Source organism: Myotis brandtii, unplaced genomic scaffold, assembly GCF_000412655.1.
Source record: "Myotis brandtii unplaced genomic scaffold, ASM41265v1 scaffold596, whole genome shotgun sequence".
Classification (NCBI taxonomy): Eukaryota; Metazoa; Chordata; class Mammalia; order Chiroptera; family Vespertilionidae; genus Myotis; species Myotis brandtii.
Window position 1 is genome coordinate 1,815,560 of NW_005370250.1, and position 19,571 is coordinate 1,835,130.

General features: G+C 45.7%; 1 protein-coding gene across 3 annotated transcripts in view; it reads right to left on the reverse strand.

The window, feature by feature from the left end:
* Window positions 1-2,529: 2,529 nt before the first annotated feature.
* LOC102239966 (chromosome unknown open reading frame, human C15orf41) overlaps window positions 2,530-19,571 on the reverse strand; it is a 217,715-nt gene continuing 200,673 nt past the window's right edge. For all 3 annotated transcript variants that reach the window (XM_005879360.2, XM_014550313.1, XM_014550310.1), the window contains one exon: window positions 2,530-3,899. In XM_005879360.2, coding sequence (XP_005879422.1) covers window positions 3,764-3,899 — 136 coding nt within the window. In that variant the 3' untranslated portion in view covers window positions 2,530-3,763. The remainder of the gene's footprint in view (window positions 3,900-19,571) is intronic.

Below are 19,571 nucleotides of genomic sequence, written 5' to 3' on the forward strand. Positions count from 1 at the left end.
ACCTAAGCAGCTCTTTGTCTCACAGCCGCGTTCAAAACAATAGCAGGAAAGTGAAACACACAGGGGAACCCAAGCTGTTCTGGTCATTATTTAATTCATAATTCCATCTTCCTTATTTAATCTTGGGAATCCAGGCATGTTCTTCATGACACGGGTTCGGGGCGTGCTGACCATATACAGGAAGGTTAGCTTTGGGAAGCATGGCCAGGCGATGCGAACGGGCGCACAGGATCCTGCCTAACCTACGGTGACTCTGCACACAGGTTCAGGCAAACTGCTGTGGCTTGCCTTTGGGTTTCCTCTCTGGTTAAGCTGGCTTAGTCCCTTAAGCCTAATTGAGAATGTGCCCCTGGGGAGATGGTCTCCCCGCCCCCTTGCCAGAAAATAGTTATGCTTCGCGGCAACTTGCTCCCATCAGATCACATGAAGGAGGGCAAGCCGCCCCAAGACGAACAGCTGGGATGCTTCTCTCACTCAGTCCTACGGGCACTGCACTGTCTCCATTTATATTTAATCAACTGAGCATCACCACTTGGGCTCAACGTGGCTGCGAACCTCACATGTTCCTTCGCCTCCTTTTACCAAAACATTGACTGGTGGCCTAAAACCATACGGGGCCCCGCAAAGTTTATTATCTTAGTTAAAAGTTGTACCATCTTTCAGGTGCCACAATGCCCTGGAATGAATACTCTGGCAGCTGGAGGATGCTGAGGAATGCTCTTCCCACAGGGGTGAGATCAACTGCTCCCACCCCCACCCTTTACTCCGAAGACTTGTGGATGAGGACGGCGATGGGGTGAAGTTTTGTCCTGGGATCTTTCCTAGAGAAGAGCCCAGGAGTAGTGACAAAGTGCAGGATGCACATGGGAGGAAACTGGCAAAGGCTGGGGGGTGGGGGCAGAGGGGGGAAGAGGTGGGAAGTGAGGGGAAGAAGGCAGTAAAGATTCCATCCCATCGGAACACAGGTCTGTAGGGGAGCAGGTTATAGAGCGCAGACATCCACGGTATCTTGGCTCCGGAGAGGAAAGAACACAATGGGTACAGCTCCTCCGTGAGTGGATTACCTGCTCACGTGGGCCCTGTGCATTCATCAGCGTGGCTCACCTGGGACTCTATAGTGGAATCAAGCCTTGCAGACAAGGAGCAGGTACCCACACCTATGGCTGAGAGAGAATTATTTCCCCTGGAGAGAGCCAGCTCTACTCGGGACCCCTGAGCCTTCCCTTTTATATGTTTTTCCGAGTCGTTAGAAGAGTTGACATATCCCTCACTAGAAGGCAAAAGAAAAAAATGATCCTCATTATGTTTTTAGGGGGTTGTTTGAGATGGGGGAAGGAGTCTGGGGTCACCTTAAATACCAGCGCTGGGCCAGCTTTGCTCGGAGCTGGGCCCCTGCCATGCTCCAAGCCGGTCTCTTCCTTATTTGTGAGAGCAGATGCTTGGCAAGCCCATAGATGCCAGCGAGAGCATCATTTAGTTTTACGTTTGCACACACGCCTGCTTCTGGGCTGGCACATTCGTTAGCGCAGTTTGCGGAGAGCTGCATCAAACAAGATCCGCTTTCATGTTAATGCGCTAATGACGACGGCAATAAAAAAGGTGACATCTTGTGTCTGCTTTCCAGGGCTGATGTTTATATTGTCCAAACTAAACAAACAAACAAGTAAACAAAGAACACGCACAGATATCATACAGGTAAGTATTTCTAACAGAAAGAGAAAGCGCAAGCTTTAAGCTTCCGGTCTGGGAACCTTACTCCCTTCCCCCCCACGCCTCCGCCCGAAGAGGAGTAGGTATAATCATCCCATTAGTTCTCCTGTGGGAAGAGCTTAGTTCTTGTAACTTTATCATAGTGTGCACAGTGGGCTGCTGGTCTCTCTCCCACTTTTAGGAGCCAAATTTGAAAACCTTATTCATAAAGAGGAGGCGGGCCTCTGCGGGGGAACACGGATACCTTCTCATAACACATTATGTCAGGGCACCGGGTAGAAGGAATACGAAATGCAAGCACCTCTATGTTTTAACTTGTGTACCCTCACCATGCATTTGTTTAATGTAAAACAAACAAAGCCTCGACAAGGGTTTAACAGGGTTTTCAACATCTCTGCAGATAAATGTGATTTATTCCTAAAGAAGAAAAAGCAGCTTAGAGCAGGCCATGAAAACTGCCTTTAACAACAGTTTTGTGTGTGTGTGTGAGTGACTGTGTGTATCAAGACAACAGCACTGGTTTCGAATCGTTCTATTTCACTCACAAAACCTGCTTGAGGCACTTTACATGGAAAGAGAAGTTTGCCTGATACCTGTTTACCAGTTCACTGCCTTTCGCGTTCCTTTTTGTTGAAGGCAACCCCTGCAGAGCTAAAATCCGCCGGATCGGACCTGACACGGATCGGACCTGACACGCCTGTGTCTTTCCAGAGGAAGAGCAGCAGGCAGACTTGGGAAACCCTTTTAGGTACAAAATGAACAGGGTGCTGATGGCATGGTGAGTTTTGTGAGGGAACCAAGCAATGCAGATAACTTACACACGTTTGTAAAAACTTACACCTTTATTAACAGCTCCAAACTCGCCAATTCAACATTACCAAAGTCATGTTTTGTCAATGTATTTTACTAAATACATTTCTGGTTATACATTAATCTTTAACTTCCCAAAAGATAGATTTACAATGAGTTCACTGATGTTTTGCTTTAGAGTGAAATCTGATTTGCAGCATAGAAGGTGACTAAATAAAGTGAACAGATACACCCTCTGCCTGATTCTGCTTCTTGAAAATCGTCCCAGGTTCACTTCCAGCGCACTTCATTCGTTCCAAGCTGAATATTTCTAATGCCCCAGTTATGAGCGTTTTATAATTACGTGGTATAAAATGCAGGTGAAAAGCAGTGCACCAAAGGCACTTTTAAAGAATTTTGCTCATAAAAATACGATCGCACATCACTGAGAACTAGCCACGTTTTAAACATAAACTCCTGTCTCGGCTGGCACCTCGCTCCAGCCGCCCCGCTCCGGCCCCCGCCCGCGGAGGAGTGCGGTTTCTAGACACAATGTAACGGATACTTTCGAATGAGATACATGAGAAATGTTTGGTGCTCAAATAAGTCTTAGGAAAAGAGGAAATTCTCATCAAGTGTATTTTTCAGCTTGGCTCAGGGCCCTGGAAGTCAGGAAGCCGCGAAGCTTGGGCAAAGGCGAAGGCGAAGGCGCGGGCTGCCCGCGGGGCCTCGGAGCCCGCAGGTGAGGGCCAGGATTCGGCTTCGGACCATGGCCTCAGCGTTGCTGGGACCCGGCTGGATGCTGCCACGCGGTCATGCGACCCTGGGTGTCTGGGTTTCATGAAGAGAAGCGGGGAGGGGGAGGAATCTTAGGAAAAAAAAAAATAAAAGGGTGATTCGGGGACTGGGAGGAGCATTGAAAAATCACACCTTGGAGTCCCCACGTTTTCCCTTTTGTTCAGTATTCAGGGAGAAACCATCCGGAAGGAAGACAGATTATGACTATCTATAAACCAACTGTTTGACAGAGACAGAAACGCTGACAATGAGTGGGTTGTGTCTGTAGCTCTTGGCTGCTCACATCAGCAAGGGATGAAGGAAAACAGAGACTCCTGCTATGTTTGTCTAAAGAGGCAGTGGTGTGACCACGGGCAGCAAGGGTTCAGCTGGAGTTCAGGGCAGATGTTGCCAGGAGTTGACGCTGCAGGGAAGTGAAATTGCTTCCGGATCCACCTTCCCCCCGCCAGCCTCTGGTCCAGGCCCGTCAGGGCGCAGCGGCGCCGTGGCACAAGGTGACGATGTCCGTGGGGAAGCAGGCTTTGAGCAGGATGCCCCTCTCCCGGTTACAGTCCAGCTCCTGGATGAATCCGTACCAGTAGATGACCAGGCCCGGCCCGAATCTGCACAAACACAAGAAAACAATACACACGCATAGCATCAGTGTAGCTCCCCACACAGGAACCTCTGAAGCACGGATAAGATGGTTTACACAGCGTTATTGCACAATGTTTTCATTTTGGTTGCTACATAATGACCGAAAGTAGCGGAACTTACACCAAAGAGTTAACTTAATGCAAGGCACATTTATTGCCTTTCTTTCAAGGAACCTGACGTATGTCAGATGTATGCACTGCCCTCATTACCTTTCAGGAAGATGCTATGGGCTTGGGCTGATGTGCCCACTTAGCTGATGGAGGATAAAACCCGAGTCAAAACAGTGGTGAGCCGAAGGCACCGGCTTGGGATTTTAGTCTTCTTACATTCAGAAGTATTCTGAAAAATTATCTTAGCTATTTTCAACTGAGGAAAAAGAATACTAAAAGAAAAAAAAATAATTAAAAAAAATGGAACAGCCCAAGGTCCTCTTCGGGCTGTCATGTTTTATCCGTGCATCAGTAGGGCCCAAAGTCCCTTCTGTCATCCTTGCTTTTCAGTTTAAAAGAAAAAAAGTCCACAGGACAAGGGGACACCTCATAGAGACCTTCTCCCCGGCCCTGCATTCTCTGCGCTCCCACCTCTCCACGTGCAAACACGACATGAAATTTGGTCGTAGGTTCTTATGAGAACAGGAACAATGGCACATAGACCTGTGACAAAGCACAGGCAGATGCAGGCTTAAAACCTCAATTTTCCTAAATGGTGCCTCCGAACGATCTCGGATTTGGCTAGCAGCAGGCTCAGGAAGTCGCCCTACGGATTCCTCACCCCTCAGGAAGTCGAGACCTCCAGGCTGGGTTCATAAAGATGCAACCACGATCCATCACCGCGCGCACACAGAGAGGTTTTGCACATCAGTTTCACGTTTTCCCTACTGAAGGTACTTAATTAAAGGGCAGCCCTACTTTCGGTGTCATGTTGCAGGAATTTTACAGTGGAATCATAAATTATGAATGCTGGGTTAGTAAAAGGATGTCTAAAAACAGAACTGCTTTCTGTATTCTGACGTTACAGCAGGCTGAACCACGCCAGGCCAGAAAGCTCTTTCCTTCCATGATTTATTGTATGCGGCGGCGTTCTTGCCAAAACTAACAGTACAGGACGGGCTGTGAGATACTGTGTGCCCAGGAACAAGTTCAGCTGGATGTCACGGACTGGTTTATTTGGGGATCCACATCAGCAAAGTAGCCCAGTTGGAGGCAAGATTCATGACAACATTTTGCATCCCCTCCGTGCAAGAACAGAACCATGAGGCGGGAACTCATCCACTGAACTTGTTCTAGGGGACGCAGGAGCTGTGTCCGGATGACACGCCTTGCAGCACCAGGCCCTGTGACGTTTACCTGAATGCAGGCCTGGCTGCAGATGCTCTCCTCCTCCTCCTCAGTGTCTCTGAGGAAGGTTCCTTTGGGGTTAGAAGACTCAGACTGCCTTGGCATAGGGTGTGGGCTCCCGTGCTGACATACACACAAGGCAAAGCTCACACCTGGATGAGAACTTGCTTCTATGTAACTGAGGGCTGCTTAGTAACTTTAAATCACAAACATTTGTCTGCAACTGGAACACAGACTATTTGGTGTCTTTATTTTACAAAAAGCACTGTGATTGTTATCAAATGATCTCAGATCTGTCAAAACAAGTCTGGGAACGGCAGGAAGACCTGCGAGTCTCGGGACCGGATCTGAGAAGCCTCAAACCTTCCCATCCACAAAGCAGCCCCGAGTCACAGCCTTGCAGACCCAACCTAGAGCGCAGAGCCTTCGCCCATCATGTGATGCAGCCATTCTGGAGACCGTGATGTTCTTTGGAAAGGCACTGATATTTCCACAAAGGGAGAAAAAAGTCTGTGATCTAAACAGTCATGGAAAAGAACAAAGAAATATATGGGGGTCATAAACAACAAGCCCGGTGTTTTAAAGATTTAATAAAACAAAAACACACATCACCGGCACCGAGAGCAAGAGCAGCCTGTACGTTGGCCCAGCAGCTAAATCATAAGCCAAAGGACACGAAGCATGACAGCTCTTTGCAAAAATGGCATTTTCCAGGCGGAAAAGCCAGGCTGGGGAACACCTCAGCCACCAAGAAAGGGGACTCGTTTCACTTGTGAGGCCACAGATGAAATCTGCAACTCAAAAGGGTTTTTGCGAGATTGGGAATCTGAACATTTCATGGGGTGGTTCCCAACCAGGACCCTCCGAGAGAGTGACAAGGGTCTGTGAGTTGTCATCGGTACATATGACGAGGGATTCCTAAGGAGACTCTACCATGTATCTAAGTGCTTGTTTCTTCGCTTTTGGATGAATTTATAGTTACTTAGGTAATACTAGCTCTCTCACGTGGCTCAAAAGCTCTGATTGAAAATATGTGCTTAACGACCAGGAAAGACAACCACCCTTTGTAAATAGAGATTGGTAGATGGAGGTTTTCAAATTATTGGCCTTGGAGTGAGAAAGGTAATAGGAACTTCAGAGAGTGACAAGGTTGGAAATGTAATGACAGGACAAGATCTGGCCTTGCTCCTGATACCCACTCGAGTGCCTTTCTGAGCTGTCCCCAACTCGGGATCCAGAGACTATGCGATGCTGGCAAGATAACCTTTCAGCAACTTGTCTATTTATGAAGAGGCTGACCATATTAACAAACTTGACATCATTGCTTCCTTGGTGATCTGAACTAACAGAAGGGAACCTTATGGTTAACAATTGGAAAAACCAAGCAAGCCAACTTCAGCGTTTTCTTATGAGAAGGTGTAAAACAGAGACAACAGGACCTACGAAATTTTTATGTAGGTCAAGTACATGCTTGTGGGTTGAGTGATTTCACCTTTTGGATGCCTGTTGCCATTTATTGTGGCACTAGTGGACGGGAGTGAGATCGCTGGGAAGGCAAACATAACCTTTGTGACCAATAAAAATCAAAGAGACTGTTAACGGCGTTCAAAAGAAAACAGAGTCCCTGGGTCTGAGCGAATGTGCAAAGCAGAAGGTTGGCCTGCTACTGGGGTTGCAGCCCTCCGCACCAGCCCGGGGACACGCAGTAATGGGATGTATACGGATAGCTAACTGTAACTTTAATGTTACTACTATACTCATGGTCAAGTAATGAGATCAAAGACTCCAAATGAATTTTACAAACTCCTGTGGAGCAGACACTGGAATGTGAGTGACGTCTGAACAAGTTAATTTTGCCTGCAAATAAAATACCACCAAATTAGCAAAAATAACAAATACCTCTTGGAAAAAAATGGGAGGTGAAAGTCAGGAGCCATGACAGACCCTGAGGGGAAGACGTTCTAGGTAAATAACGACAGCCTTGTAAGTGCATTTGTAATTTGCTTCTCTGGGTTCCTTTCATTTTAGAGTATTTAGAGAAATTAAACAGGAGTCTGTGGAATGAAAGCTGGGCACCCTTTTGGTTTTTTTGTGCACATCTGTCTCCCAGGGATCAGCTTGGTTTCACCGTGTCTCTCTGCTCTATGGTGATCCTGTTGGGGTAAGCTTCCTTGCAAATTAGTGACATTTCTGTGACTGGATCTATGAAATCAAGGCTGGGCTTTTATCGAGTTAAAAAAATGGAGCCAACACATAAAAATTGGGAGGTTGTACACAAAATCCTGCATATTCACCGTCTCCTGAGAAATGAACTGATATGGCCACAATCAGTTGGAGCTGAGTCATGGCTGCCCCCCTGGACCTGCCATGTGCTCTCAGCTCTGCCACAGTCTCCACCGCTCTCTGGCGCTGTTACTCTGGCGAGGCGCAGTGCCAGGTGCCATTCCTCATCATGCCTCACTTTAGATTTTCTTTAATTGTAGAGCCCTACTTCCTCATACTCACATCTCTGTCAGATCTGGGAAAGCAAAGACAAGCTCAGGGGATTTCACCTTTCACTAAAGAAACAGAAGATAATACACTTTTTTTTTTTTTAATGTTCTGCCTACGCTGCTCATTTCTGTTGCCCACCTGCACCCTGTGGGCATTTGAGACTTGGCCCTGCCTTGAGATCTAACTCAGAGGTTCCTAAACTTGGGCCAGAGGCCCTTGAGTGGCTGTGAATAGACTGCAAGACATCCTTATGCACACTAAGCACTATCCTCTGAAAAAAATAAAATAGATCTCGTCCTCTTTTGGAGAGGTAGATAACAAAATAGGTAGCTTTCAGGTATTATGTATTTTCTAAGTAGAAGGAATCTAAAAGTACAGCTACAGCCTGGTCAGCGTGGTTCAATGGTTGAGCGTCAACCTATTAACCAAGAGGTCATGGTTTGATTCCCGGTGAGGGCACATACCCGGAGTGTGGACTTGATCCCCAGTAGGGGTCGTGCAGGAGGCAGCCGATCAATGATTCTCTCTCATCATTGATGTTTCTATCTTTTTCTCTCTCTCCCTTCTTCTCTGAAATCAATAAAAATATTAAAAAAAATAAAAGCACAGCTATAATCATGTGGGGGCAGGAGAGTTAGCCATAATTCTTTTTTGTTTGTTTTAAAGACTTTCAAATTTGGCAGGATTAGGGACACTGTTCTAATGGGTTTGGTCTCCTTTTCTGGATGAATGTGTGACATGGAGGTGAACTGCATACATGAAGGAGATTCTGTGATATGGGTAACACTGAAGATGTCTGAAAATACTGAGCAAACGTGTAACTAACCTGTCCCTGCACATGAGGTTCATCTTCACAGTAAAAAATGGGCTAGAAGGAAAGACACAGTTCCTGCCCCGGGTCGCACTGAGAACTCACTCCGCCGAGAGCAGCCTTGCTGCTGCTCTCTACGGGAAGAGGTGCAGAGAGAGGCACCTGTTGGGGTCCAACCCCAGCAGGTCCAGGGGTCCCCAAAGCACAGTAAAAAATGGGCTAGAAGGAAAGACACAGTTCCTGCCCCGGGTCGCACTGAGAACTCACTCCGCCGAGAGCAGCCTTGCTTCTTCTCTCTACGGGAAGAGGTGCAGAGAGAGGCACCTTACTGCCCTGGGCAGCGGCAGTAATGAAAAGGGACCCATGCGGAGGTGGTGCTGGAGTTCGAGTTGCGACTGAGAGTTGCAGAGAGATACTGTGTTGGGCTGACTCTGAAGGTGGTCCCCGCCTCCTGGGACTCGTGCCCTTGTTTAATGCCCTCCCTTTGAGTGTGGGCTGGATCTAGTGTCTAGGTTCTAAGAGAAACAACACAGCAAAAGTGATAGGATGCCACTGTGATTAGGGTACAAAGACTGTGACCTCCGTCTCACTATCAGACACACCCTTGCCTTCTGGGCTCCCATACTTCCATGAAGCAAACTGCCATTGGGAGAGGCCCTCATGGCAAGGAACTGAGGGTGGCCTGGGGTCTGCAGCCAGCGAGGAACTGTGCCCCTCAGCCCACCAGCTGGCGGGGAACTGAATCTTGCCAACAACCGGAGTGAGCTGAGGGGTGTGGTCTCATCTGAAGGTTTGACTGGGGGAAGCCCCACCCCTCAGTATCTTGAATGGAGCATGTGAGAGACAGTGGAGAAGAGGATCCAGCTAAGCTACGCCCATGTTCCCACTCACAGAAAAAGTGAGATAGTAAGTGTGTGTACTCCTAAGTTACTAGTTTTGGGGTAATTTGTCACATAGCAATAGGTAACTAACATATATACTGCACACCTGAGTAATCAAATGCCATTCTTCACATATGCAGCATGAAGAGTCCTGTTGGCTATAAATTAGATTTTTTTTTCCTCTTATAGTTGCACCCAGAATTTATAGCAGAAGAGGTCACTGAATGAGATGATTACTAAGTAGCCACTCTTCACCAAGGCAAACAGGTGATGAAGCAAGTCGATGCTTTTCCACCAACAGAGCTTCTTGGCTCCTAACTGCGACCACACACCAACACCTTCCCTGCTGCCTGTCTAGGGCCCTGGGGTCACCTAAACATGTAAAGAAATCAAATACAGATGAAGAACCCTACATGTTTTCTATACTGCGGTGGTGTGTTTTTAAGTTTGGTCAGTAGGTTTCTGAAGTTGCAAATCTGAAGCGGGTGAAGCGGGGGGGGGCCGACTCCAGGGAGGACACTTGGCCACCTGAGGACTGCCGACAACCGGGGAGGAGACACTGAAAGCGTCCCCAGTCGTGGCGATCCAAGGTGGTGTTGGGGCCTGTGGACTCTGTCAATCTCAACAGGTGCTAAAGGACAGTCTGAGGAAAACGGGTGCTGGTTACATTTTGTTCAGTTAAGACAGGCAGTGCAATCTGTAATATATTTTTAAAAGATCTGTCACCAGGAATGTTTTAAAAATGGTACTTCAGTGAGTAAGTTCTTAGTTTTCCAGAAAAAATGTAGCTGTCCTCACATAGTCTCTGGGATGTCAGATTGTAAATGTTGGACAGAATCGGGTATACGTTAGAAACCATGCCTCTCAGTCCAAGGTTTCCTATAACTCTCTGAGAAACTCAGGGAGGACTTCCTTTCTCTTTCTTAACTATAAAAAATACGCCCCCCCCCCTTCCTTGCCAGAACTCAGAGGCCCCGAATTCAGGGAGGACTTCCTTTCTCTTTCTTAACTATAAAAAATACGCCCCCCCCCCCTTCCTTGCCACACCTTTCACTATCCTGTAAGACAGGAATTAATTGGATGATATTTTCACTTAACTTTCCCTTGTTAAGACTTTTCCTTGAGGCACTTTCTTCAGGGAGTGCTAAAATGAAAGGTAGATGCAGGTAGGCAGAGATTTCCAATCCTAGTGTTGGATATCACTTTGCTAAATTAGCCCCAATAACCAACTTCCTGGTTGGTTTCCTGAGGCCCATTTAGCTTCTATGGCTCCACAGATTTCAGAAGGCCCTTGATCGTACATAAGGTCTACAAAGGTGTTGTCTAAATACATATAAAACTCTCTGAATAAACAACAATGAAGAGGTAACGAACATTTATAGCACACTCGCGTGGCAGGCAATGACTCCATACTTTTACACGTGCAGACTCATTTGAAAGTCACAAGCACCCTGTGAGGAGGGCACTACAATCATCCCCATTTTACAGATGAAAAAAACTGAGGCACAAAAAGGGACAGGCTTTGGACCCCAGCGGTCTGGCTCTGTGGCTTGTGCTTATAACCATTACACTACACTGTCTGTCACTATGCCTTGTATTTACACAGCAATTTATAACATTCACTCAGCTTTGAAACATATTTGCCACATCTGGAAAAGAGAGAAGAGCAGGGGCCCAGAAGGCAGGCGACTAATCAAAAGCCCAGTGTATGAGTCAGGATTCACCTGTCTCCGGGGAATCATTTTTCAGGGACAAAGTCAATAGTTCCATACTAAAAAGTCTATCTAGCCACTCATTTCAATGTAGGTGTCACCATGTTTAGGAAGCATATGGCAAAGCAACTTATAATTCAGGGAAAAGAACTGAGAATTATAGAATCACTGCCTGAAGTCCAGAGAAGATGAATGCTTCCTGCTAGGAGAAGATTCAGAAGTTATGGGACAGAATCTAACATGAGGGGAGAGGAGTAAACCCAGAACACTCCTGCAGCCTGTTCCCATTAATGGATACCAACAGCTGGAATAAGTTACCATAAAAACCGAGGGAAGCGGAGGGTCTACGTGAGCGTGTCAGGAAGAACCAGAAAAGAAGGTTCAGACTTGCTAAGCAGGGTTGACAAAGGGAACCCAAAGGCCCACTCTTGCTGCTAAAATACTTCTGGCATAAAGATGTATCTTATGTTTGTGGCATTAATTTGACTTATCTATGTTTTCAGCTCTATGAGAAAAATCACTACATATTTTAAAAAATATCAGTATGATTTTATACCTCTTTCGGTAATACAATATGAAGCTGGGACTCATATACTGTCGTACAATTTGCTTCTCCACAAAGAATAAAGGAAACTCATGAAATTGATATCATACTTCTCAATGAGCTGAATTACCATGTTTACATAAAGGATTCTCACTCAATATACTGGGGTTCTACAATATTAATCTGGATCAAGTCAACCAAACAATTTTCAGTTGAAATGAAAAGAGGACTATGGGATGATTTGATGATTTTAGTCAAGTTTCTTGTTCACAAGGGTCTTCATTAAATAATTAAAAAACCATATATATATATATTTTCCCCTTTTTCTTTCTCATTCTGAGTTGCTGTGTGGGGTCTGGGGTAACTTCGGAAGATGTGTGCAGACATGTGGCTGTTGGAAGTCAATTGTTTCACCATCAAAGACTTGCATGTGGTTTTTATGAAGAATGCATTCGCAAAAACATAGTTCAGGACGAAGGAGAAATATAAAACATCTTGTAATTGTTTTAAAATAAACTCTTACACTGTTTATTTAGTTTTAATCTGCGTGTTGTAGATTGGTTATGCACTTGTTAATCACTGTTGTATGTATCTCCAGACAGAGTTGTAAATAACTTTTCAGTCCAAGTGAAATATGCTTGCACATGTTTATGTGCAGAGTACGTGTGTATTCATGCCTGCGCGTAAATATGTGTACAATAATAATAGATTAGTGATCATGTAATATAACATCGTAAGGTTCTGGCACTATGGTCAATTTAATATACAATGCAAACATTCTTTTTATTTTGTAATATCTAGAGATGAAATAAAAACATAACTTGGTTGTTTTATTCACTTTCTTTTCTTGGCAGGTCCGTGTTTGCAAATTGAAAGGACTCAAGAAAAAAGAACCCCAGTTATGAGTATTCTCACTCAACTCATGGATCTTGATGATTAAAACTGCAAATCTCTTTGTAACATCAACTCACCGTATATAATTTTGAAAATAGAAAAGGAAAAATATATTCTAAATACTGATTCACTTCAGGCCCGAATGCCACATAGAAAATAAACAGAAAATATGTTATTTTGAAGAAAGTTTAAAATGTATATAAATACACAACTACAACCACCTGAAATCCTCCTTGGTGTTTATGTAACTTGGCATTTCCGTGTCTACATTAAATTGCCTGGAAAAGTGCTTCATTTTCCCTGTCCTTTGCCCCGTGTTGGACAGACTCAGATGCCACACTCACAGTCTTTCTAGCCTATCGTAACTCTCTGCTCAGAAGAGAGAAGCTGAGCGAGGTAGAATAGGAAACAAAGGCAGAAGCTATGTAATCAGCTGCTTTCATATCTGTTTTCCTGGAGAAACGCTTTCTCCCGGCAGTGGGCCAGCTGCGCTGCGTTTACCTGTTAAGAATGAACATAGCACAGCCTGGGCATCCCCCCGCGGACAGTACAGGTCACTGAAGGAAGGCTCCTCCCTCCTGCAGCAGCTTACAGCTCAAAGTTTAATAACTTGGAAAAAGTCTATTCATATTTTTAAGTGTGAAATGTAAGTAATTAACTGAACAAACAAAATGCTGACCAGTTCACAGCAAAAGACAATTTAGAGCAGCGATCGCCAATTTTCAGACCTCACAGACCACCAGAGATCCAGGACCACTGGTTGGCGACCGCTGATTTAGAGCAATGACATGATATTCTAGAAGTCTTCCTGGACGAGGTGAGCTCTCAGCTAAGTTGCATTTACTCATATAATGTCCTCTTCATTTTCTCCATTAGATGTTCATTTTTTGAGGTGAAAATAAAGAGTGGGATCAGAGGGTCCGAAGAGAAATGAAGAGTTGGGATCAGAAACATTGAGATTATTTTGTTGTGAAACTGGAGGATGAACTTAAGTACAGTAGTCCTGGTCTTTGTTTCAAATGAGGATATATTAAGTGGACAGTACCCGTCCCCAAGTAGGAAGAAGAAATACCAAGTGCAGTAAAAGAAACCAAAATCCTTAAAGTCCTAAAGTACTCAAGGTCATGTACGGAGAAAACATTTAAGTACTAAGAGTGAGAGACCACTTCAGGCAGACCTTGGGTGCAAATCATATCTACCAGCCTAGAATTTATACTCCAGCCTTCTTCCCAAAGTTGGGGTAGTTTACAAAATTGGTTGTGTGAATTATTACATGTTTTCTCAGTTATTTCCCCAGGGAAACATGCCAAAGGCGAACCCATCATTTCCGCTGATTTAGTGTTTGATGCCAGAGAATTTATAATTGATATGACAACCATAATGAATAGTGATCCCCAGGCTGGCCGAGCCTGGCTGACAGTGTGGTGGTCCATTCTGGGTTCGCCAGACTCGTTCTGATAAATTCGGAGGTTATTCCTGAACTTCTCACTTCCAACTTTCTGAATAGTAGAAATTAGAAATGCTTTATAAAATAGAAAATATTTTACTATATAAATGTTGTTTAGCCCTGATTTTTTTTTAACATAGTTTTTTATTACCAGGTAGAGGGGGGTGGGTCTCTTTTTTCTTGGCTCGATTCTCAAAAGAGCACAGGGTAACTCAGAGTTCAGTGAGACATTTATCTCAAGGCACAAAGAAATTTATGGGTTCTAGATAGAAATATAAATGTCTGCTTAAAATAAAAAAAATACTGGAATTTTCATCCTTGGCAAAGTCGAATAACTGAAGGATTAAGGCTGCTACATGTTTGCCCTATAAATCTATCATTATCCCAGTGTGACACAGTGCTTCAGGTATGTCAGATCCCAACTCGCTCTGAATGGGTAGTTAAACATTCCTTTTACTCACAATACGTATTTCCCGATAAGGAAAAATCTCTTTGGCTAACCAGCACAGTCCTCAAGAGCAAATCTCACAATTTTATAGATCCTTGAAGGCAAATGCTGGGGGTGGGGGTAAAGGGATTAGAAATTGGAACCATCAAGATCATTAGAAAAAATGACCAGGTGACAGAAAACAATTACAAAAATATGGTACTTAGAAGACAAGTAAATATGGGCGATCTGGCTCTACACGTCTAGAATGGAAGCTGCATGAGGGCAGCTTGCATTTCAGGGGCACAAGGGAACCAGCCAGTGAGTGCTGGCTGAGCAGATGCATGAACACATGAATGCCTGCCCCACAGAGAGCGCCTGCCTCGGGAGAAGCTGCGGGTGCTAACACGCATTTGGAAAACAGTATTTTGCTGACAACCACCGACCACATAGGGAAGAGATAAAATGAGCCTTAAAACTATGCCCGAGTTACATGTATCAAAAAACTAGTCCCAGACATTTTGCATTTGGAATCTGTGCATTTCAGGTTATTACAGAAAAGATGATGTTGTTTAGAACCTGGTAGGAAATACAAGAGCTGTTCCCTGGGAGGGCCCTACAGGTGGCTGAGGTGTGGCTGTCAGGTGGGTGGAGCTGACTGCTAAGAAGAAAAACTAAGTAGTCGGGAGCCAATAGCTGCACACAGGTGGCCCTCACTTCCTTGAAAGACAATCAATGTAGGTCAGCTTTTGTTTACAGTAGCTTTTATCTAGAAGATAAGGTTGTAAAAACATCAATCAAAATGAAGTACTACTGTTCCTGGCCATATCTCAGCTGGTTCATCTGTTTTATTTCTTCCTCCCTTTCCAAATACCTTAAGGTGTTTTAGATGAGTGAAGAGATATCAAACTATTAAAGTGAAGTGTATTTGTGTATGACACATGGATTTGCACTCGCTGAACCACAAATACCATCCCTCGGTGCTTCTATCATTCCCAGGTTCATTGCTTTAATTTTCAATAACATACACTCCACAGGATGATCTTTACGTCATTTTCAATAATGCTCCTTTAGGAAAACGAGGATCTGATGGCTTGCATGTTGGTGTACAGCTTTCAGTTTATTTACACCCTGCCTTTCCCTTGAAGAGGCACACACAGTGAGAGAGCAAAGTGGAAATAGAAAATGGAGCTCAGGAAAAGAAGTATGCAAATTTTATTTTACTGTTAAATTGAACTTTGATGGTCAACTGTATAGTTACAGAACTTTAAGCTTAAGCCCCCAAAGATCCTGCCTGATGTTGTTTTTAAAGGCATTGCTTGGTTAATGCTGGACCTACACAATGAAGCTTCTGAGCCGGGGAATTTTCCAGGTGGTAAGGGGAGCTCTGTTGAGGGAGTGAAGAGGCACCTGGGCCCACCAGCAGTGAAGGGGGCAGAGGACAGCGACCACGACGAGCAGAGTTCAGCTGGTGGTCACCTGGAAACAGACTTTAAGACCAGACAGGGCCAGCTGGTCACCCCAGGCTAGATTTGGGTTGTGCTGCGGGTCCATGTAGTGGAAAATATCTGTCATCTTCAGGTTTGAGTCATTCTTCAGTGCTGGGCTTTGTGAGTCATTCTTCTGTTTGATCCTTTTCTAACTACCCGTAGAGGAAGGCATTCTAGTGAGAGGGATGCCCTGCAGTTAACCCACTTCAGACTTGAGTCTCCTAGATTCAAGGACTACTTGACTGAGTACTCCCCAGGTCACCTGCCTGGCACCGTCCCAGCCTTTGGAGCTGGTAGAAGACACAGACACTTTGATTACGATTTCTCCCAAGAAAGTCACACCACAACCTTGACCAGCACAGCCATCATCGTAACAGCAGCTAGCACTTTCATTACATGCCAGCTACTCTTCCAAGCTCTTTATCTGCATTATTTCATTTAAACAAAAGCCCCACAAGTAGCTAATATTGGCACTTTATTTAAATCTGAGAAAATGATTATAAAGCTGCACTGATCTGATCATAATGATGACAATGAAGAGAAAGAACACTGAGGGCTCATCGTGTGCCCAGCACTGTGCTAAGCCCTTCGTACACGTTACTTCATTTAATACACGCAATGGACCTGTGGCATAGGAGGTGCTCCTGGTGCCCTTTCTTTTTTCTTTTTGAAAATATATTTTTATTGATTTCAGAGAGGAAGGGAGAGGGAGAGAGCGAGAGAAACATCAATGATGAGAGAGAATCATTGATCGGCTGTCTCCTGCAAGCCCCCTACTGGGGATCGAGCCTGCAACCTGGGTATGTGCCCTTGACCAGAATCGAATCTGGGGCCCTTCAGTCTGCAGGCCGATGCTCTATCCACTGAGCAAAACTGGCTGGGGCCTGGTGCCCTTTCACAAATAAGGAAACAGAGATCTGGAGAGGGGAAGCAGCTTACCCTCGCAAGAAGGAAACGCTTAAGTGTAGCCGATGCCAACCCGTGGCCTCCGAATGTGGAGGTCCCTCTCTGAGCAGCTCGGCCACACTGCTGAGCATGCTCTGGACGCCTCCAAAAACTTTTTCAACCCTTGAAACATCACTCCCACACCCCTTCCCATCCCAATCTCAAGGAAAGGTTCCTGTATGTCCAGTTTCAGTGCAAGCGCTTAATTTACTAAAGGACTCCTTGGTGCTGGGCAAGCGATTCCCCTTCTAGACAACAGTGGGGGCTGGAAGACATCATCTTCAACGTACCCTCTATTTTTCACTGTCTCAGCTCTCCATCTATGAAGCAGGCATGATAGTACCTGTATGCTGAGGTTTGAGGTGAATTTGAGAATAAGCGAGCATAATTTGTATCTATTCATTGTTGCCCCATTACAAAAATTCTGCCCAGCAGTGGAATCTAATAAGAAACCTCCTCAATCTCCATCCTCTTCCCCTCCCCCCACACCCCCAACACATGCACAGGGAGATCTACTAGTATGTTCAGAGGTCTGGAAATAAACCCACCAGAGAAAATAAAAACTGGACCAGGCAAGTACTCACAAGGCAGTACTTCACCCGGATTTACCCGGGGGAGATGACAAAAGGAGGGGCAGGAAGTAGGACTGAGCCGGAGTGAAAACGCTTCCTACATGGATAACTGGACTAGATGCTCCCTGCGCCAGAGGGGGACCGGTCATTGCACTGAAACTCCGTCTTTCAGAAGAAAAGCTCATCAGCTTCATGAGAGCAGGAGACGCTCTCCTTCAAGAGACTTGACAGAAAACCCTGCTGATGTCAGTGATCTAAAATGTCTTTAACTATACATTCCGGTGTTTAATGGCACGACACCGCGGGGCCTGTCTCCACATCCGGGCCCTGGTGACATGATGAGGAAGGGCTGCACCCACACGTTTCGGGGCAGGGTCTAGAGATTTCATTGTACCATCCATCCCAAACACACATCCTGCTAGACAGGAGCGTCTGAAAAGTCTCACCAAGTTTCATAGGTCTGTCATAAGTCATTTTAGTTTTTAACAGAAGAGAGAACATAGAAGGAACCTTGAGGATTTTAACCTAATATTTAAAGACTCTGGAAAGAAGATAAAGGCAGCTTCTGGCTTGGAAGCAGTGCTGGCTGCTGTGGACACGGCCTGACAGGGAGACTGGGGCTGGCCTGGCAGGCGGGCTCACGATGGGTAACCTTAGGAAGCCAGGCGGCCAGCCCCGATTTCTAAAGGTAGCCAACCCTTTGTCTTCCTGGGGCTAACGAAGAGGCTTTATTAGACAATTGCCAGAAAGGAACAGGAGCCTGAGGACAGAAACAGTTTATTTTTAAAGTTATAGCTGAAGGGTGCTGAGTGTGAAAACCACGGGGCTGGCTTCAAGGGACAGGACAGCTTCAGTCACCTCTGGCTCTGTTCTCCAGCTGAGGGGCAGAGGCTTCAGTCTTAAAACACTTCACAAATTGCACAGTAATACATCTGACCCTCAAAAACGCATTGTTTCCACTTGACAGATGAGGGAACTGAGACTGTGAGAGGTCAAGTGGCTTCGTTAAGATCAGATGGAGCAACTGGCAGAGCCTGCTTCCCACATCCCTGGGTGGTGCTCTTGTCCACTATAAAGCCAGTGCCTCTATTTCCTAAACGCAGAACAGGGAGACCAACACCTTCTGCCTTTCCTGAAAAGGATGCTGTCCTCGGGGATGCAGGGGGACAGTAGTGAGGCGGACAAGCAGGTTAGAAGGCAGTGTTAAGGGGATGGTGTGGAAGGCCCACAGGAAAGGCCAGGCGCAGAGGTGAGGCGACCTGGGAGTGAGTCCTGAGGTCAAGGTTCTCTGAGAGGGTAGGGCAGGGAGGTGCTTCAGGTGGAGGGAGGAGCACAGACAGAGCCATGGGAAAAAGCCTGGGGGTCAGATAAAAGGATGGTGGGCATGGCAGGTGATCTCGCTGGGAAGGAGCGGTGGGAGGAGGGCTGGGGATGCTGAGTGGGGAGTCCACTCCTGCGGATCCCCTGTGGAGTGCACGCCAGTCCTTCGCCCCAGGGTGATCCTCTTTCCTGAAACCCAAACACCCCAGGCTGAGTTTCTCTGTGGAATCTGTCAGCCAAATATTTACTTTGTGCAGGGCCAAAGTCTACTACAGCGCACTTATTTGGGGATAAACACATTAAACAAGAGTATACATTAAAACAAATCTTCCCCCCTCACCATTTCCACTCCATACAGAAAAAAGACTGCCATTCAAAAAAACAAAAAAAACAAAACAAAAAAAAAAACACACAAAAAAAATCACCCTGAAAACTATACTGAAGGCTCAGCTTTCCAGAGCTGTTGGGACAGAGTCCATGTAGATAAACAGCCACAGCCCAGCTCCACGGGGTTCCTCCAATTTGTATTCTTTGAGAAGTCTGCGGGCAGGAGGTGACTGGCTGACAGTTTCCTCCGTGAGTTACACAGCAACCTTATTTACCCGAACAGGAGCCATTAGTTAAATTTTATGAAGATAAGGACTTCCAGGAGTGAGTGCCCTCCTGATTGTTTTTTGATTGAAAGCAAGACAAGGGAGAGCTGCACTGAACCTGAGCTTTCACTTTACACACTGCGCTACTGCGCTCTCAGCTGGCCCCCGAGGC